General features: G+C 51.9%; 6 protein-coding genes and 1 non-coding gene across 7 annotated transcripts; 4 read left to right on the top strand and 3 right to left on the bottom strand.

Annotated features, from left to right (window-relative positions):
- Window positions 1–197: 197 nt before the first annotated feature.
- NCU07155 (ornithine decarboxylase antizyme) lies at window positions 198–2,043 on the top strand. Its single transcript, XM_952287.3, has 3 exons — window positions 198–623; window positions 685–1,304; window positions 1,394–2,043. Exons 1-3 carry the CDS (start codon window positions 504–506, stop codon window positions 1,605–1,607), a joined length of 954 nt encoding a protein of 317 aa, XP_957380.3. The 5' UTR covers window positions 198–503; the 3' UTR covers window positions 1,608–2,043.
- Window positions 1,869–3,962, bottom strand: his-6 (histidine-6). The gene is made up of 2 exons (XM_952288.3): window positions 3,660–3,962; window positions 1,869–3,589 (listed from the first exon to the last, which is right to left on the bottom strand). The coding sequence occupies exons 1-2, from the start codon at window positions 3,780–3,782 to the stop codon at window positions 2,051–2,053; spliced, it is 1,662 nt and encodes a 553-aa protein (XP_957381.1). The 5' UTR covers window positions 3,783–3,962; the 3' UTR covers window positions 1,869–2,050.
- Window positions 3,963–4,138: 176 nt separating this feature from the next.
- On the top strand, window positions 4,139–5,893 carry NCU07157 (hypothetical protein). The gene is made up of 2 exons (XM_952289.2): window positions 4,139–4,308; window positions 4,360–5,893. The coding sequence occupies exons 1-2, from the start codon at window positions 4,237–4,239 to the stop codon at window positions 5,680–5,682; spliced, it is 1,395 nt and encodes a 464-aa protein (XP_957382.1). The 5' UTR covers window positions 4,139–4,236; the 3' UTR covers window positions 5,683–5,893.
- Window positions 5,894–6,209: 316 nt separating this feature from the next.
- NCU07158 (hypothetical protein) lies at window positions 6,210–9,337 on the top strand. Its single transcript, XM_952290.2, has one exon. The coding sequence runs from the start codon at window positions 6,800–6,802 to the stop codon at window positions 8,504–8,506; it is 1,707 nt and encodes a 568-aa protein (XP_957383.1). The 5' UTR covers window positions 6,210–6,799; the 3' UTR covers window positions 8,507–9,337.
- Window positions 9,338–9,566: 229 nt separating this feature from the next.
- Window positions 9,567–12,107, bottom strand: NCU07159 (proteinase T). Its single transcript, XM_952291.2, has 2 exons — window positions 10,988–12,107; window positions 9,567–10,921 (listed from the first exon to the last, which is right to left on the bottom strand). Exons 1-2 carry the CDS (start codon window positions 11,267–11,269, stop codon window positions 10,013–10,015), a joined length of 1,191 nt encoding a protein of 396 aa, XP_957384.1. The 5' UTR covers window positions 11,270–12,107; the 3' UTR covers window positions 9,567–10,012.
- A 6,615-nt stretch (window positions 12,108–18,722) lies between these two features.
- NCU15136 lies at window positions 18,723–18,804 on the bottom strand. The gene has a single exon. It is a non-coding gene; the product is annotated as a tRNA-Ser (tRNA).
- Window positions 18,805–18,854: 50 nt separating this feature from the next.
- On the top strand, window positions 18,855–19,659 carry NCU07161 (hypothetical protein; the record flags this gene model as incomplete). The annotated part of the gene is made up of 3 exons (XM_952293.1): window positions 18,855–19,121; window positions 19,364–19,466; window positions 19,583–19,659. 3 exons carry the CDS (start codon window positions 18,855–18,857, stop codon window positions 19,657–19,659), a joined length of 447 nt encoding a protein of 148 aa, XP_957386.1.
- Between the last annotated feature and the right edge of the window lie 757 nt (window positions 19,660–20,416).

Genomic DNA, 20,416 nt, shown 5'->3' with positions numbered 1-20,416 from the left:
CCTCATTTGTAAAGTGGTGAATAAAACGCAATTTGCCCCCCTAACCTCCTCACAAATCTGATCACAGTCACAGCAGCACTTGCACGGCATTTAGACCAGCACTGCAGTACACTAGACAACAAAAAGTCTCTATCCATTTCCTCCCAATTCCACCCTGACCACCACAGCCAACCACACCGCCACGCCAATCCATCCCTAAAAGAAAAAAAAATCCCCTGCAGCCCAATTAACACCTTATCTTCATCCATTGCCCAACCCCTGCTACCTACGGTATATCTACCTATCTATCCGTCAATCACCCAACCATCCATACTACACTATCTGCTCCCTCGTCAACATCGACAACACCGGACCTGACCCAAGACCATCGCCTACGACCTAGTGCCATCCATCGACATCGATTTCCATCATCGACATCCGTTGTCCATCGCCCATTTTCATTTCCTCATCAACTACCACCCCCTCAAATCATCGCAAAGCCGACAAGGTGGCATCTCTCAGCAATGGCGCCAATGAAACAGGATAATCTTTTTAGTAGTAGTAGTAATTACTACGGCGAGGACGTCGTCGCTTCGCCTCCCCACCACATGGAGGCCGTCGACATCCTCGCCAGCTGCTACCTTGTTTCCAACTACCCGGGGGCCCAGCTCAAGGGCCTCCACTACTGCACTACCGGCGTCACAGGGGCCGAGTGGTATTCCTGAGGTCCCTTCGACGGGACTTCCATCGCCGCCATCAAGCCCCCCCCTCGCGGCCCTCGACACGTCAACCAACCAGCTGGCGGTGACTGCCAAGGCGAAGTCATCTGCTGGAAACAACAACAGACGTGCCGGGAGCAGTAATCACAACAACAGCAGGGGACGTCGAGGGGGGGCAACACTACGCATCAGGGAAGAATGTGAGAGGTTCTTTTGCGAGACATTGCGCGCCGTGCTTCTAGGTGAGAAGAACTCGGCGGTGCAGGGCTCGGGCCTGGCTAGTGTTTATCACGACAACGACAATTGCAACAACCATCCCAACCATGGTACCACAACAACCAACGGCAACAACAACAACACTCCTTTGACCCCGCCATACGACGATTATCCAATCGGGGATGAACACCTGATGAGTCGTCATGGTTTCGATGCTTGCGGTGTCGCCGGAAACGGATCGCACCGCGTCGACTCCTGGATCGAACTATGGGATTACGTGGGCGGCACCAGCTTCCGCGGGGTTGTCGCTGAGGAAATGGAAACCGGGGAGAAGACGTTGATGATCTTTTTTGACGAGCAGAGCGTGGAGGGAAGGGATTTGAAGAAGGCGTATGTAGTCTCCCCCTTTGTTGTTCCTTTCCTTCCCCCTTTCCCCCTTTTTTTTTCCCTTTGTCCGACACCTACTAACAGACACACAGTCTTGTAGCCCTCATCGAACTGGCCGACGGCCCCCTCGCCTGCTCCCACATGGTCATCTGCCTCGACCGCTCCATCCCCGACCATGAAGCAGTGCCCTTGATGAAGGGGCTGCAATGGGCTGGGTTTTCCATGACGACTTTCGACTTTTGGTCTGGTGGAAAGACTTGTGACGTAGTGAGTGGGAGGTGGCTGTTTATGGGCATGGAGATGTAATCCACATGGGACACGACTGAATGGAAGTGTTATGTGGATGCATTGAGTAGGAAGGGCAAGAGACGGGATGAGGAGCATGGAGAATTGTGGAGGAGGGGAGGAATGACTGGCTGTGAAAAGCGGGATTTCTTTGCATCATCTCCAAAAGTCTTTTTCTTTGTTTCTGTTTCTTCCATCAGTTGTACGTTTTCGTTACTTTTTTTCACTTCTTCGTTGACGGGCTTCAGAGCATATGTCAGGTGCTGGATGGCATCAAGTTTGGGGAAATGACTCATCTTCTGAAATGTATTGATGGACGGTTTGTTGAACCGGAAGATTTCGATTCACTGAGTGGCTGATTGATAGGAATACCTCTACACATTGTATCATGCCACGCCACGCTCCTTGACTGTGACATCGTACCTCATTTCTATATGCTATGCAAAATTGTCTATATTACTCACTCAGAGATCTCCCTCAAACTGTCTGACCACCAACCCCCTCGCCTTCAGCTCCTCCTTGACCTGCTGTACTGTATACTCCCCACGGTGGAACATGCCTGCTCCCAGCGCGGCGTCCGTCGTCGTCTCCCTAAACACCTCCTCAAAGTGACCCGGGTTGCCCGCCCCCGAGCTGGCAATAACCGGTATCCTCACGGCCGCCTTGACCTGCCTGATCAACTCCAGATCAAACCCGCTGTTGGTGCCGTCCTTGTCAATGCAGTTCAACAGAATCTCGCCGCAGCCCATGGCTTCCACGGCCTGCGTGAGTTCAACCACATCCAGATCCCTCGTCTCGCGCCCGCCCTTGATCGTGCAGGCGTACCAGCAGTATTCCTCGCCCTTGGGGCCGGGGTACGACGTCTTGACGGTGTGGTGTCTCGTGGCATCGGGCTTGGGGACGTAGACGCGCTTGGGATCGACCGAGACGACGACAGCCTGGTTTCCGTAGGCTTTGCTGATCTGCTCAATGGCCGTGTTGCCAAAGAGCGTCTTGCCGGAGGCATAGTACTCCTCGGCAGCGATGACGGCGTCGGAGCCAATGGACACCTTGTCGGCGCCTGACTGGAAGTACATGGTGGCGATTTCGAGGGCGGAGACCTTGGTGCCGTCCGTGTCGACGGTGTCGCGGATGCCGCCGCCGACGGTCAGGGGAACGAAGACGGTCTTGGAGGTCAGGCGAAGGATCTCGAGCATGGGCAGGTCGGCAACGGGGCAGTCGCGGAAGGAGGTGATGTTGAGGAAGGTCACTTCGTCGGCGCCTTGTTCGTAGTACTTGCGCGCCATCTCGACGGGCTTGCCGAGGTTGCGGACGTTGCGGTCGTCAGACTTTTCGCGGACATCATATTGGTCACCCTTGGTGACCACCAAGTCGCCCTGGTCGTTGGTGCGCACATCCAAGCAGGCAATGACACGACGGGTGAGGCCCTCCTTGCTGACGAGGGCATCGTCGCCGGCGTTGGGGACCTCCTGGGGAGGGTGGGAAGCCAGAGCAGCGGCGCCAGAGCCATCGAGGAAGGCCCGGATGACGCGCAGACCGGCGACACCCGACTTCTCAGGGTGGAACTGGGTGGCCATCACGTTGCCCTTGGCAATGGCGCCAATAAAGGTCTCGCCGCCATAGACACCGGTAGCCACCGCCCACCCTTGCGACTCGAGCTGGCCCTTGGTGTAGGGCATCTTGTACGAGTGGACATAGTAGTATTTGGAGTCGGGGTTGAGACCAAAGAGGTTCGGGTTGGTCGGGCACGAGGCGTCGTTCCAGCCAATGTGGGGGACGGACTTGGAGGTGTCGTCGAAGCGGTCGAGCTTGCCGGGGAGGACACCCAGACCGGGGCAGTTGGGGTCTTCGGACGAGCCTTCGAAGAGAGCCTGGAGGCCGACGCAGATGCCCATGAAGGGCTTACCGGACTCGATGTGGGCGCGGATGGGGGCCATGTAGCCGGCGGAGGCGAGCTGGGAGAGGCAGTGGCCGAAGTGGCCTACGCCAGGGAGGATGAGTTTCTACCACATGGGAACAGGTTCGTGTCAGCAATGGTCAGGTTTCCGTGAAGCTATTCAGGTTGGCGCATACATCAGCATTGGCAACCTCCTCCGGCGACCGGACCCACTCGACGCTGTAGCCAACCCTCTCAATGGCATTGACCAAGCTGCGCACGTTGCCGGCGACGTAATCCAGGAGGTGAACGGTCGGCATCTTGTGTGTTTGTTGTCTGGTTTCCCCGGTTTGTCCACCTGGCAACGTGACGGGTTTTGTTCTGGTTTACCGGTGAGTCAAGACCTGGCGCGTCAGAACCAAACAGTCAGAGTCTGAATGGAGTCACTGCAAAGTGGAAATCTCCGAGGGGTCCAGTCCAGTGGGCAGTCCCCATCGCTGGTGACGGCGGGGCATCCCATCAGTGGCTGCCCTTGTTAGCGAGCACTGTAGCAGTGGGGAAGGCACTCCGCTGTTCCCGTCCTGCAGGCACATGGCACTCGATTTTGCCAGTTTTGACCGCTAAAATTTCCTGGGACAGGCGCGGCGGTAGCAACTCGGCATCCCGTTTGATCATCTGGAGCAATTCATTCTCGCTTCACGCCGCCAGCCCTCTTCGTCCTTCCTCTCACCACTACCCCAATCTGCTCGGTCAGCTTGGTCAAAGGAAAGCGCCATGGGCTCTACAGTACCCCCAGTCGAGGACGAGGACGAGTGGGAGTACGAGTACTCGACTACGGAAACAGAAGTCCGTCACCATTTCCTCAGCTCCCCTGCTTGACTTTACTGACCAGACCAGACATACTACATTACCCTAGACCTCTCGGTCCGCGACTTTCTCGAGAAACATCCAGATGACATTGTCAATGCTACCCGCAACGGTTACCGAGTGTGGTACAACCCGCTCTTCAATACATCCGAACCCCGTCCGATGAACCCAGACCTTATAGCCGAACTACAAGGTCCCGATGACGAAGACGAGCCGGGAAAAGACATGCCAAACATCGACAACTCTGTCGCCGAGAACCCAGCTGCCGAAAACGTTGCCCCCTCGACTGCCGCTCAGAACACCGACCCCAAGACGGACGATGTGATTGACCCAGCACTACGAGGACCAGACGAGAGCCACAACCCGAAACCCGTAGAGACGAGCAAGCAATCATCCAGCACCGAGAAACCAAAAGCACCTTCTACAACACCCCACCAAATCGAAACGATCCAAATCCTCGACCTTCACTCCAAAGAACCCATGGTGTCCTACCGCAACCACATTTTCCAGGGCTCGTGGTCCGAAAACATTGGAACGGAAATGATCTTTACACCCCACGATTCAGACGCCCCTTTGCCCGCTTTGCGCAACCTTTGCGACGGGAAGCTCGATTTGCTAGCCGCTAGCGCGACACGGATCAATTTCAAAGAAGTCCGGCTGGAGTCGAAGCAGATGGCGGAACAAAACAGCAACAACCTCACCAAACAACTCAGTAGCATCACGGCTTGGGGCAACGACGATATTCCCGAGCGGTACAAGCGCCCAGACGGCGTCTACGTGCACATTGGCGGAGACAAGACGGGCCAGCGACAACCACAGGCGCACTTCCTGGAGGATTTGATTATGCTGAAGCGCAAGCTGGGCGAAACCGACTCAGTCACCATCCGTCCGTTAGAGACAAGGCAGAACAAACTGATGATGGAGGACGAGGGCGAAGAGCGCAGAAGAAAACGACTAAAAAACGGACATGGGAGGTACGAGCGGTGGAGGCAGGGACTGCTTCGAAAGGACCGGGAAAGCAGGATGGCGATGGGAGAGGAGGGTTACATGCCGAGGACGGAGCCTGGACAGACGGGCAAGCACTTGGGGGTGATGGAGAAGAGGGTGCGGAGGCCGCGGGCTCGGAAAGCGGTCCTCAAGCCGCTCGAGACACAAGAGACGCTTCCGGCTCATCCCGTTGCGCCGGATGTTTTGGCTGGAGTCGAGATGCAGCAGCAGCAGCAGCAGCAGCAGCCCCAGGACAACTCAACGAGCTTGTATCCGCCCGTGCCGCAAACCAGCTGGGCGCCGAACCCATTGGAGTATGCCACTGGGAACGGGGACGGAAGCAGCGGGGCGGGAGGAGAAGCGTGAGGGATTGGTAGAGAGACAAGTTCCATGATGGCAGCATTGGCAAGGCGTTGGCGTTGGTTGGTTTCTAGTTGGCAGCATCGGACAATCTCTCCATTGACAGGTAGAGTAGCGTATGTACATACAGTAAGCCAAGTGGGGGATGCATGGTGATCTGCTTGCATAAGTGAGGTTGGGTCGGAGTAGTATTTTGTCACGTACATGTGCTGAAAATTAGGGTTTATTACACACTCTGCCCGCGCAATGGCCTGGTACTGAAAGGTATCAGGTACGTCTCGCTTAAGCGCAATGGGACTGTGCCGGATGCGTGGATTGGCCTTCGATTTGTTCTGGGCGCAGGTCCGCCTTTCTTGGCTGACGTGACGCAAAGACGCAAATCCACCCGGGCATTTCCAGGTGGTGGCCATTCCAGCAGTGTGAACCACTGGCGACCAGTGCTGACGGCACCTGATGCACCCTGAAAAAGCCATGGACCCCACTCTGACCGGAGCGCTGTGGCACTGACACACTGAGACACTGACACTGACACACTGACACCCACACACAGCACTGGGACTGACTGCAATGCCCGATTCCAGTCCCGTCTGGCCACTCACACTTGCAGTCTTGACCTTGTGGGGGAACTTGTAGGTTCTTCTTGTTCTCCGGATTCTTTTGGGAAAAAAATCACATATTTTCCCCAATACCTCTTCTAGTCTTCCATTTTCCGTCCTTCCCGTCACCAGTTCCCACTTGATCACTCATTCCTTGTTTGTGTGTCCCCAGTTCCACGCACCACATTGGTTGGGCGGAGGGTGCGGAGGGTTTGTTGATCCTACCTTTTTTTTGTCCTCTTCCGATCCATTCGTGTTTTCCTCCTCGTCTCCCTCTCATCTCCAAAAACACCCTGGTCTGGTCTCACCTGTTGCACCACCGCCGCTTAGTCCGATACCCGGCATCCCTTCGTCCCTTGCAGGTCAGATCCATCTTGTCACCTGGCTGAGCCACGGGTCTTTTCGACCAACAATCGGATACGGATACATTTCTCGTCGACATCTATGAACACGGCCACTTTGATAGAACAACATCTTTAGTCCTGCCTCAACACACCTTCGCACACCATCCGAAGGTGCCGATAGACATGATTTACACCCTCCGGCGGGCGACCATTTTCGTCACCGCCCTCACCATCTTCTCCGTCTTGGTCCTAACCTTCCTCCCGCGCTACCTCAATCCTACGCCTCCCGATGCCGAAGAACGAAAGCGAGACAGACAATGGGTCAACTCCTCCCCATACTGGTTCGATCGCCAGGTCTGCCGATACCTTGGCCTGTGCGGTATTCAGCACATCCGATGGGATGCGCCCACTCTGCCCGGTTGGGGTCGGGGTCCCAGCTCTGACCTCGACATGAAGGAAGAGATAGCCAAAGTGCTCGGTGTTGGTGACTGGGACGATGACGGAGCGGCAGTCTTTGTCAACAAGCCCGGCACCGAATCTTGGGAACATGCGCCAGGCCATGTCGACCTCAAGCGCAAGCGATCCGAGTCTTCCGACACGCTGCAAAAAGTCCCCCAGTACGTCCTCGATCATGCGCCGCTCGTCCACCTCTACTCGGGCGAACATTTTTGGCCTTCGGACATGGCTGAGCACGTCAAGCACATGGGCCTCCTCGACGACGAAGACGGGTCGGTGAACAGGACGGACGAACTTGATCTGGGGAGTCTCGCTAGGCTCAACGCCAAGAACGGCACCGTCTTTCTGACGAGCATGGATGATGTGGAATCCAGGCCCGAGTGGCTCCACAACCGAGCCGGGATCCCCGTCGAGTATGAGGATGACGATGGTGATGACGAGCACGACGGAAACCCCGACAAGAAAATCCCCGGAAACAACCCGACGGTGCCTACGGACGGAAACACGTGGTGGGACGCCGATAAACAGCACCCGCCGAACCGGATCGTCGCTCCCCGGCATCGCAAGGGCGGTCCTTCATTGCGTCGCGAGAAGCGCTTCATGCAGGGTGACGATGAGCCGCAGCGTCCCATTGGCGGCACCCCTTCCGACGGAGACAAGAACAAGCCCAACCCGAGCGGTTATTCGAATGGCCCCGCCGTGCTCATCCTTGTCGACAAAGGGGCCGGCATTCTGGACGCCTTCTGGTTCTTCTTTTACTCGTACAATCTGGGGCAAACCGTGCTGGGCATCCGCTTCGGCAACCACGTTGGCGACTGGGAGCACTGCATGGTGCGCTTCGACAACGGGATCCCGAAAGCCATGTTTTTGTCGGAGCACGCCGGCGGAAAGGCCTACGCTTGGCCTGCTTTGGAGAAGAAGGCCCAACCCAACGGCAAACCACCCCGTCCGGTGATTTATTCGGCAGTAGGAAGTCACGCCATGTATGCCACGCCTGGCTTGCACCCCTACGTCTTGCCGTTCAAGCTTCTGAAGGACGTGACCGACCGCGGTCCTCTGTGGGACCCTGCTCTCAACCACTACAGCTATTGGTACGACTACGAGGCCGGGCTGAACGAAACCGAGTCACCCTCATCCCCTCAGTCGCCCTACCTTGGCAACCCTTCCGATCCTCCAAAGGAGTACACCTCCTTGGTCCCCGCGGCGGATAATCCAAAGGCTCCAACAAGTTGGTTCCACTTTGAAGGAGCGTGGGGCGATGACGTCTATAGTCTGGCGGACTATAGGCAGTGGAGGCTGTTTGGCGAGTATCACTACATTGTCGGACCGCTGGGGCCCAAGTTCAAATACTTGGAGAGGAGGAAGGTGTGCCAGACAGACAAGTGTACGATGCTGTGGAGCATTGAGGACGGGGAGAAGAGCAGTTGGTATTGATGGCGGGGCTTGCATATATCTTTTGGATGTGCGCGGCAGTAGAAGGAGTTGGTTTTGCGATGCTTGATTCTTTTTCTTCTTTTCTCGGTTATTGCGTTGCTGCTTTTTTTTTGCGACATGATTGATACCTCTACGATACCCACTGCTCACTTGCATGGAAAGCATGGAAGAAGAACTGTTTACACATACAGCATTGGTCTCATGGCCTATACAAGGAGTTGACGATGATGGCGATCCATGTTGGACACTGATCGGCACGGCATTTGATGGCCCGCCCTGTGGGCACGAGGCGTCTAGATACGGCGATGACATGATAGAGCATGATCTTGACTTTGACGGTGACAGGCGAGAAGTTTATACATTATTGAATTTACTGTACTTGTTTGTCTATTTGTCCCGGCTGCTTCCGTTTCGATCGCCATGCCCTATGTCTTTTGACGTACGTCGTTTCTCCTCAACCCTTTGTCAACCTGTCAACCTGTCAACCTGTCATCTTCAACGCCATACTAGATGCGTGTCACCACACCTGGAGCTTTGAGCAAGACGTGTTCGGAGCAGTCATCTCGCGCCGTCCTGATCCCGATTGAGCGGATGAGGAAGGACTTGTTGGGTTGACATCTACGCCACTTGTTTCATACGTGCTTTTCTTCCAATCATACAAAAGCCATCTCTCGTCTTTTCCTGATGTTGCTCGACGGCTTTCGCGCGGAGACTTGCCCATTGGTCGTTCGTTGTGCGCCTCCTTGGCGAAGTCCGGATTTTGGTGTGGTGGATGGAGGGGTCCTCCAATTCCAGTTACCGGGTCAGTTATCCCGCTATCAGTCACCCCGCCACTTTTACCCAAGATGCGTTAGGGCGACATCTCAGTCCGACTCCTCTCGTCGAGTTACTGATGGACCAGGACACGCCGCGACATCGATCCTGTTTTAGCGTCATTGATCTGGCGTTGGTTTGTTCTATTTTTCCCGCGACGTTTTGGCCAGCACTGCTCTTCAATTTCAGACTGTACTTCCTCCCAACTAGCATAGCATCGAAAACTGTGAGCGGCGACACGAAAGGACGACTCAGGACAATCAAGCGAGGCAATCATCACCAAAAGCACCAGGCAAAACAATCAAGTAATGTTTGACTCTTTTTATTCATTCACTTCAAACCAATCCTAGCCAACAGTTCGAGTAAACGGCCTGGCCAAGACCCTCGAACAAGATCCGTTCCAAGCTGGAAAGATCTAGCGAAAAAGAAGCAGAGAGGGAAACTATCTACATGCCCAATCCTTCCAAAAATGTGCATCCAGAAAAAGAATCCCTCACTTTTTTTGAGTGAGTGAGAAATTTGTGAACCAGAGCCTTCAAATCTGGTCACTACCTCAACTCATCATCCATCCATCCATCCATTTCCTTCATCCATCATATCATTCCAATCATCAACCATTATGCGATGCGCGTCCTACCCAGACTGCATCCTTTTCTTTTGACTTGGGTAACAGGGAAAAAAGGAAAAAACCGCTTAGTAAGCGCTGGGGTTGCCGTTGAAGGCAAGCTTGTTGACGGTGCCGCGGGGAATGCCAGAGATGACGCCAGAGTTGGCGGTGCTGGCAATGTAGGAGCAGAGAGCAGCGGGGGACTTCTTGCCGAGGAGGGTGAGGAGGTAGGCGCCGAGACCAGTGATGTGGGGGGTGGCCATGGAAGTGCCCGAGATGGTGTTCTTGGCGGTGGTGGACCCGATCCAGGCCGAGGTGATGGAAGTGCCGGGGGCGAAGATGTCGACAATGGTGCCGTAGTTGGAGTAGTAGGCAATGGCATCAGCCGAGGTGGTGGCGCCGACAGTGCAGACGGTGGGCTCGGAAGCGGGCGAGTAGTTGGCGGCGTTGGCACCGTCGTTGCCGGCGGCGACCGCGAGGAAGACACCGGCCCGGACCATGGCGGCAGCGGCGCTGTTGGTGGAGGCCGAGTAGCCGCCGCCGAGGGACATGTTGGCGACGGTGCCGTTGGGGCAGTTGCGGCTCTGCGCGTCCTGGGCGACAAAGTTCATGCCGGCAATGACACCCGAGTTGCTGCCGGACCCGTTGGAGTCGAGCACCTTGACGGCGTAGAGCTGCGTCTTCTTGGCCACACCATACGTGGTTCCTCCTACCGTACCCGCCACATGCGTGCCGTGACCATTTCCGTCCGAGTTAATGCCATCGCCGGCGTAGTTGGCGAGCCAGGTAGCGCGGCCACCAAAGTCGCTGTGGGCGGTGTTGATACCGGTGTCGATGATGTAGGCGCAGGTTCCGGCGCCGGCGGAGCTGTCGTAGACGTAGGTGGTCTTGCCCGTGGTCTTGGAGGAAAGACGGGCGAGACCCCACGAGGGGACCGAGGACTGGGAGGTGTAGGTGTTGATGGTGAAGACGGCCTCCTGCTCGACGTACTCGACCTGTTGGGTGTTAGAGATGCTGGCTGGCTACTAATACTCGACAGCGGAGGACAGAGGAAGGCTTACCTCGGGGAGGGAGCGGATGTCATCGAGGGTCTTGTCATCGATGCGGCCGGCGAAGCCACGGAAGGCGTGCTTGTAGACGTGGTCGGCCTTGCTGTTGCCGAGCTTCTTCACGGCCTTGTCGAGGTCGTCGTCGGAAGCAGTCTCGCGGAGCTTGACAATGTACTTGCCGGGGACAGCCTGGGTTCCGGCGCGGGCCTCGAGGATGGGAGCGCGCTTGTCAATGGGCGCCGAGGGGGCGGCCATAGCCAGAGGCAGGAGGGCGAGGACAGCGGACAGCTTCATGTTTGCTGGTGTTTGAAAGGCCGGGAACCGTTGAGAGGCTGGGAGACGAGAAGGAAGGATTGAAGGAAGGCTGGATGGTTGGAGTGATGAGGAGATTGAATCGGAAACGGGGGATGATCTGGATGATATTTATCCTCGACTTTTGCCACCAGATGTCCTTCTCATCCTCTTCTTCCTCTCCTCGTCTTCCTCATCCTCCACCTCCTCATGTCCCTTCCATCGTGATGCTCAAGCGACCTTCCGAAACAAGAGAAGCCGTTCTTGTTGATACTGGGCGTCGGATGGAGGTGCTGACAGAATGTCGATCCGCAAACGCAGAGCCGGATCATGAAGTCTCGGCGTCGCGGCGCGTAACTTCGATCTGGGCAGGACGACAATCACCCACCTTCCGGGTTGGGATTTACAGCCGTCCATCATGGATACGACCCTCTGGTCTCCAGCAAGAACCCACACGTGAGAACGGGCCCTCCCGAGTTGTCTGTCCGTTCGAGTCAGCAAAGCAAGAGATGCCGATCCAAAGTCGACATGGACGACATGATTGGACTGGCCGAGTGCGGGAGATTCGAGAGGTACCTGACATTTCGGGAATGGTGTTGGAGCATCACATCAAGGATTCTTCTGTTCCTGGACCAACAGCAGCAGTCCATCACGGCCGGCGACTGTCATTGGGCGTGCTTCAAATTCGGCAAGTCGTCGATATTGGACTCTTGTCTCGACGTTATCGCCGACCAAGCCAAATTTACCTAGAGGCATGGCATCAATGCACAGACGAGCAGGCTAAAAAGAGCAAGTGTCTTTGAAGCCAAGCAACGGCTGTGATTGCCATGGACAACTGGAGGACACCGAACCGGAAGCTGGTTGAATTATCGAACTTTTGGGAGGGTGGCATTCTCAAAGGACCTGGTCATGCTTGCCGTATCTCGATGCCACCCTTGGCCAGGGTTCGACTGGGACCTTGAACAGGGTGTGGCAATGGCGCGATCGGCTACATGGGCATTGCAATGGCCCCCACCCCCGGCCGGCCCGCTTCAGTATGTAAATCGATAGTGCGGGAGTTGGTCGTGTCCTGAGCAAGTCCTTCCCCAGTTCTTTGGACCTCAAGTGCCGGCAGTCCACCATCTGAGCGTCTCCGGGGAAAGATGCTAATATGCCGTAGGTAGGCTGCAAGAAGCAATGTGAAAGTTGGAGATATCGTCATCTGCATCCCAACTTCGAGACAGTCTCACACGCACGTGGTACAGAGAGGCTTTATCACAGCCAAGGCACGCCTACAAAACTGATAATGGGGTGAGACAATCCCGAGGGTCTCACTATCGTGTTCCTGTTCCTGTCGAGCCTGTCTCTTGGGTGCAGCGAGCCAAGTTATCGCTGTGGTATTTTTGATTGCGACCGTACAATGTCCTCTTCAATTTCTGGAAGGCCGTTTACCGTCCACTAACACGCATTGACTTGTTGACAGCTTCGCCCAAAACAGAATCCCGAGGTGAACGACGATCACGGTCTGGAAGAGCAGCGTACTACGAAGTGGCAAAAACAGCCTTGTTCCTGCAGAAAAACCACATCTCGGGCATCCATGTCAGCCCAGGTGTGGACGATGATGGGTACCTATGGACCAGCCCTCGGCATCGAGGAGGCCGTCAACGCCGCCCTTGTGCAATTTCTATGCTGTCTCACGTTTTTTTGCCCCGAAGCCAACATGTTGTAAAGCACGAGATGCCTATACACTACCTCTAGAGGTACCATTTGGGCGATCTGTGATAGAGGGGCTTTAGGGTAGACTCTAGTGATGCGCGATTGTCTCAATGTGTTCGATTTTGTCGAATCTTCGAACGGGGTTGACTCGAGGTATTTGCCCGGTCTCCGGCCACTCCAGTCCAATTTCATGCTTGACCAATCCCTCCTCTGCACCAGACCGTGGTTGTACACACGGCACCGAGATGGATGCCAACGCCAATGGGAACGGAGTGGATGGCTGGGCAAACTGGGGCATGAAGCTAAAAGCTGCCAAGCAAAGACAGGGACAAGGAGTCATGCAAAGTGCGAATTGGTTGACTTCCTGCTCGATTTGCCTTCCTGAACGGGAAATGGGGAGTTTTATTCGCCCAAGTCGCGATATCCCTTTAACTGCTCAAATGTATCATTTTTGCCAAGACTGGGGAAGACTTACGGTACTTAGCGACTTCTTAATACCGCCAAGCATACGCTAACCAGCATATCCATGCAATCGATCGACGATATCAATTGTGTCGTTTTTACTAGTAAAATCAGCGATTCTACATAATATATCAAAGCATAAGACAAACTTACTAGATTGATTTATTGAAAGTAAGTATCGCCAAATCTTTTACTATAGTATTGAAGTCTTTTTAAAAATAGATATTTTACTAATTTTGAACTCGTCTCCCAGTAAGGCAGCGCCAGCCCAACCTACGCCAGCTCGCCCAACGAATCCCCCCAACCCCGCAAATCTCTTACCCTTACGTATCCTCCCCCTCCCTAGCAAGCTAAAGCTAAATATTAATAACAATAAGGGTAATTATATACCTAACTTTAAAAACGAATACGAGTATAATAATAAGGACCGCAATGAGGGTAATCCTAAACTACCCAACAACAAACTCCCAATCCTCCTTAGGCTTAAACCTTAGACCTAGCAAAATATTTACCGGTTAATAAATAAACTCCCCAATAATATGCCTAATAATTTATTAGCTACTATCAATTACGAACCTCGCAACCTTCGGATTAACTTTATCGATTTCAAATTTTTTCCCTTCAACGCAATCCGTAGTAACAGCAGTACATTTACTCACCAAATCCTCCACACTCCTATTACTATATTATTAGCATTTTATAAATTCTTCCCCCCTTATATAGTAAAGTAATAAATAGTATAGACCAACCTTCGTAAAATTTTACTACCGGGCGAGGATAACCCCTTCTTATATAAGAAGCATTAGTACCCTACTTACGCCGCAGAGCTTTACATACTATTCGCCATTATACTATATATCAATTTCTATATAGAAGCGAACCTCCGCTCGTACTAGTAAAAGAAGGAGGGTCGTCCGCGCTACCCAATCCAATAGTAGATACCTCTATTTTAATTCGAAGCGCTTTTATAGCGATTTTATATATAGGACCCCTCTCGAAACAACGCCGACGACTTCGATTTGTAGGATAAAATTCGCAATTAGGATTAATACGCGTAGAAAGTCTACCTCAAAATACAAACCCCACTACAAAATATCGCTATTAATAAAAAAATAGTAAAATATATTAGTAGAAGTAAAGTAACGGTTTATATCCCTAATAAACTAATACTACGGGGTATCAAAGTATAGGTCGCTGCATTTAGTAGCTACTTTTTCAATTAGAAGTAGTATAATAACTTGAAGGGTATTATCGGTTTAAATAAATATATATAGTAATCTACACCAAAATCTATTTATTTATTAATTTACTAATTGTAATTATTAAAGTAATTTCGCACTAACTTAGGGAATAGTAGTAGAATTAATAACTTTACTACCCAAACCCCCGCGCTAATCAATATACTATACTTTTACTAATAACCTCTTTACTATATTCGTACTCGCTCGCCACCTTCATTCTAAGAATATCGTACTTATTAGTACAATACACTCCAACCGTACAATACCGCAATTCACGAAGCTTCGAACTAATAATAATAAGAAAGAGAAGGTACTATTTAGAATATTATATTACTCTATTTTAGAAATCCCGACGTATAATTCCTAAATAGGTAAATAATTATTAGATAATTGGAATTAGGATACCGGAATAATATATATATATATAAAGGATTATTAAATAGTAAACTTCTTATCTATATAGTTCGCCGGAGATAAATAGTGTATATATATTCACTGTCGCTACCCAATGTATAAGGGAGCTATACGGAATTTCTTTAACGATAAGGGGTATAAGAAAGTCTAAATACCGCTAGTTATATAGGCATATAATAATTATATAAACGGGGTCGATATTAGTAACCAGCTATATACGTATAACATATATAATCACCACCATCGACGTAGATTATTCATAGTACTATTCACCAACTTCTACCTTAGTATATTACCTACATTCAATTCCTTACTATATACTATACTAATAATATATTACCTATATTAAAAGTTATTATAGCCAACCTTCTACTCAATTAGAGAGAAAAGCTATTTGGGCCCCCCTTTAACTAAAAGCCATAAACTATATATTCCAATTTTAGAAGCCAGTTAATCAATAAAATCTGGGCGTATTATAGTAAAACCACTACCCGGCACCGTATTTCACCAAATCGGTCTCTAATATCGAATACTAGGAGAATTACTACAAACGAATATCAATAAGGACGATAATTAAAGCAAACTACCTATATAATATACTCATTAGTACAATTTAAAGACGGAGCCGCCTTTAGAACCAACAGTTCCCCTTTATATATAGATAAGCAGGGTATAAAGCGAACCTTAACGTACTTGCGGTATATTACGTACTAAATCTCGATTTGTAAGCGGGACCGTTGCTAGCTAGCCTATATTCGTTAACAAATTTAGGAATAGTATCACTTAGCTTGAAATATATTGGTTAATTCCAATCCCTAACCTCTCCACACCCCCTTACTTCATTCTCTACAATATCAAAATCGCTGCAAAAGGTAGTAAAATCGAGGTATCTGCATGGGTGCAGATGTCAAGGTGGATTCAGGAAGGCCACCCGACTGGCCAGATTCTGGTCTTGGCAAAAATGATACATTTGAGCAGTTAAAGGGATTGTCACTTCCAAGTGTCAAAACTCAGCCTCCCTCCTTCCCCGTTCACAACGCGGGGCCGCCGGCGTTTATGGATGGCTCTTGCCAGCAGGCACTTTGCACTTGCCGCCCGCGCAGTTCGCCGTTCCCCATATTGCCCTGCTGCTGCTGCTGTCATGCTTCTTCTGTCTCAACTTGCATGCCCGGCACTACCTAGCTTGTTGTTGTTTTGGTGATGCATGTGCAAGGTCCCCGCTGTGGAGAGCCCCAGTGGCCTTGAGGAGCTGCCGAATCCGGCTCGACGACCGTTACACTGGAGTTCACGTAGCAACCTACCCACCTCAGGTCAACGAGCACTTGACTCACAATCATTTCGATTTTATTTTCCAAAGCGGACGCTGTTTTCATGGTGCTGATGCTGGGACGTTTGTGTAACTGGAAACGGGAATCGACTTATCGCGAATTCATTTACAAACGATACGAGAAACCCCGGCGGGTGGTGTCGTTGTAATATCGGGATCGAAACCCATGATACGGACCAGCCGTCGATGGGTGTCCGGTGGACATCTCACATGCAATCCTCTCATCTTCTTTACTACCAAGCCCCCACAGTTTTGGCCGTTCCGTGCGTGCCTTCCACTTTTCACTCAAATGAGCTGATTGCTTCAAACCATCGTCTCCTCCATCACTGCCACTCGAACGAGGATGAATGAGGCAAGTCCTTTCGCTCTTCCAACGCTCACGATATGGCGTGATCGGTGTTGCATATGGTCACGATTCACGCATTCAAGTCGACGAGATCCAGCTTCTGTATACGGACAGTGTCACAGACAAGAGGCTCAAAGTCATCAAGGTTCTTGCGCTTGAGGGGTAGGCACCTATGTTGCATCACTACAACCTCTGGGCATCCCGCGCTCTAGTGACATTCAGAGAGAGGGGGGGGGGGGGGGGGGGGGGGGCAACAAACTCAAGAGGGAGACCCAAGAGCCCAAATCCAGCTTCCCTTTCTAGCTGGAGTCCAGACCAGACTACACCTATCTGGCCCAGAGATGCATAGTTGCATCTACAATCTTGGGCGACCAATAGGCTGGGCATTTTATAGGTAGCCATGGGCAGCGATCGCGTACCTGACGCTGAGTTTCTTGGGGAAATCAAGCCTGCCGCCCTCGGCAAGAAGCCACAAAGCCACATTTTGAGCATGTGATTCCTAGGTACCTACCTTAACTACCTACAGGAGGTACCCATCTACCTTCCGTCTATGTGAAAGAGCCGTTCTATACCCCAGATTATGGCGAAGCATGACGTAAATGGCACGACTGGGTGGTAATTATAGGCCAATGTCTCTCATTGTACTGCTTGCAGCCTGGCTGCCGTGATTCGTGAAAGGCTTTGTGGATTATCGATGTGGCTTCGGTATCGAAACTCTTCTTGGGAGAGGTGCCTGGACGGAGTCATGAATTCAAGTGACACAGACGTTCAGCTAGAGTGGACAGCCACATGGCGGCGTGTTGGCCCCCACGGAGGAAGTGGTGGACGTGGCGGACGTGGCAGGCACGGTTTTACGGTACTCGGTCGAGTTACGCGCGAACTGTTGCTGAGTGGAGGATGTGGCTGCTTTGTGTCACCTTGAGGCTTGATATTGTGGGGAGGCGTTGACATTGGCTTTAGGCGCCTCTTTGAAGTTGCAAGGTGTTTCCGGCTCCGCGTGCTGTCATCGCCGTACGTTGAGTGAGCCACAACCTGGAAGTTGAAGTTTCCTCGGAGCAGGGTAGAGACATGATGAGTGACGCAAGTCTGGCAAAGCGAGGGAGCCCAAGACTCGTAAGTGTAAGCCTCTTTGAAGTGAACGACGGCTTGAGCATTTGATGCGGTCCGATGGAGATTGGAGAACCCGAGTGTCTGATGCTCCATCTTGCCTCTTCGTGAAGTGCAGTCGTGCCAGAAGCCCAAGTGGCCCGGCATCTTCAGCCTACGAATCAGACAAAGGGGAATGATACATCTATGAGGATATCTGGTAGTGAATTCCCTCCGGTGGTAGTGGCTTACAGTTTGTTCCATTGGACCGATACACTCAGGTGAGCCTCACAGGTTCTTCGGTGAAGAGATTCATGTTCCAGTCGACTGTCATCTTTGTTGAGACAACATGAAGTTCAATTTGAGGTCATGTAAAAGATGAGATGTCCCAACTTGATCAGGTTTCTTTCCGATCCCTCTACCTACCTCTAGGAGGTAAATTCTACTGAAATTGTTGGGTCCAGCTAGACTGGAAAATATGATCCACCAACATGAATTTCATAATAATCAAGATGTAAATGAAGTATTTTGACACTCGACAATAATCAATTGTGTATTGGAGTAGAACATTTCAACATCCAGTCTCTTGACTGACAAACAATCGAAAAAAGCATCTAATGTGCCCAATTTGGATACATCAGATTCCGGATCTATGTTCATTACCTCATCGAACTGTGTCGTTCGGAAACATGTACAATGTTTCTCAATATCATAAAAGCTGACCATTGAAGGAATGCCACTCATTCATGACATTCGACCTTTTCAAATGTAAAAAAAGAAGAAGATAAAACATATAAAAGGAGGTGATAAAAAAGGAACGAGTTGATAGACAAGAAATGACAGGGAAAAAAAAGGCGAAAAAAGAAGTTGTTGATGGTCATCGTGCGACGTGGGCCTGATTCGAACAGACGCTCCCGAAGGAACAAGATTTCTAGTCTTGCGCATTAGACCACTCTGCCACCACGCCGAGTGATTGTTGTTGAGAATTGACGAGTATCTACTGGTCATATTCGCAAGATGTGTGCACAGACCATGAGCGAGCCAGGGCCTTCCATCATCGCTTCCTTTCCCTTTCCCACACGGGACGAACGCTTCTATCAACATCGCAACCACGTCGGCCCAGCACCTGACGCCCCAAATGATCACGACATCGAAAAAGGAGGCGCGACCACCAAATCCGCTATGCTCCCCGCCGCGCTCGATATTGCACTGAGCCGCAATGCGATTCGTATTTTTCGAATCAAGGGACGGATCCATGTCTACGGCCGATCTCAGGAATCGTTGGTACTGCGGGGAAACTGGACTAGGTGGATTCGGACTCGGGCATCGCGACCGTGCCCCCAGAATGAGGGCATTCCCAATTCCCATATCGCTGCCTCGCATTCATTGATGCTTCAACTTGGCAACACCCGAACACTCGGACTTGCACAACATGAAGGAACATGGGGCGCCCATCCCATTGGACCCAATCATCCAACTCGTCGCAATGACATCAATGCTAGAGACGAATAGGAAAATTATCCTAGGGTGCAACATCGTCGACCTGGCCTGTGTGCTCTGGAGCCTTGACGAGCAGCGACACGAAACACCAGACAGGCTTCACTCCGGTCGTCAACGGGCAGCGCAACGGTAGGTAGGAGTGGTATTTTTGGCCATTGGTGCATGCGTCTGATCGGATATAAGCAGATTGGCTGCGTTAAGCGAGCTTACCTTCCATGGTACTGCACATTTCTTCTGTTCACCAGTCCGAGCTTACTCCTTCGGAGATATTCTCACGTCTGCGTTGGCAAGCAAGAACGATTCAGTAATCAATATCGAATAAGACCCGATGGCGAGTGTGGTACATGGACTGCATTGTCACCCGGCACAGCACTTATCGGGTAGGTGCGTGATTACCCCTATAGTATGACAGGCAGGCAGGCAGGCAGGTAGGCAGGCAGGTATCTCCATGGTCTCCGTCCATCGGACTTGAGTCCATCCATCATCCTTCGGCTCCACGATGACCAACTAGATTTCGGGGCTGTGCACTGACTTTATCTTTTTCCGATCCCGTCCCCAGATTGTAGAGGTATTTTGATCCTCGTAGGGCAGCAGCAGGCAGGACCCATGTTCTGCTACGGTGCCATGTCCTGCACAAAGGGGCGCACTGCCTCACGGGTACCTTCATGTGAGGCATGTGTGTGCGGCGCAGCTCCCGCGTGGCTGTCATCCAGTGGTACACTACCTATTTTGCCTATCTTGACGTCGCACACATACCCACCACACACGCCAATGACCGACATCGATGGACAACCGACACTTGACTTTGGCCCTAGGTACGGCCCCCAGACGTGTCATGTCTCCCTTCCATCCCTCACGAATCTTTTCTGGTCTCCGGCCTGGCGTCTCTCCATACCGACCTACCTTACCGGCGGCTACGCGGCTAACTTGAGATCCGGTGCCAGGGCTTTGGGTAGAGACTTGACGGCACGCTGTTGCCCAACGAGACACACCATCGCGCTTACCACCAGTCAACCGCAACCGCAACCGCGACCCTTCCTTTTTTGGACCCTTGGCGTCGATTCGTTTCTAAAACCATC

Source organism: Neurospora crassa, linkage group V (genome assembly GCF_000182925.2).
Source record: "Neurospora crassa OR74A linkage group V, whole genome shotgun sequence".
NCBI classification, from domain to species: domain Eukaryota; kingdom Fungi; phylum Ascomycota; class Sordariomycetes; order Sordariales; family Sordariaceae; genus Neurospora; species Neurospora crassa.
The sequence above is the reverse complement of the archived record's forward strand: the minus strand, read 5'-3'. Positions and strand labels throughout refer to the sequence as shown.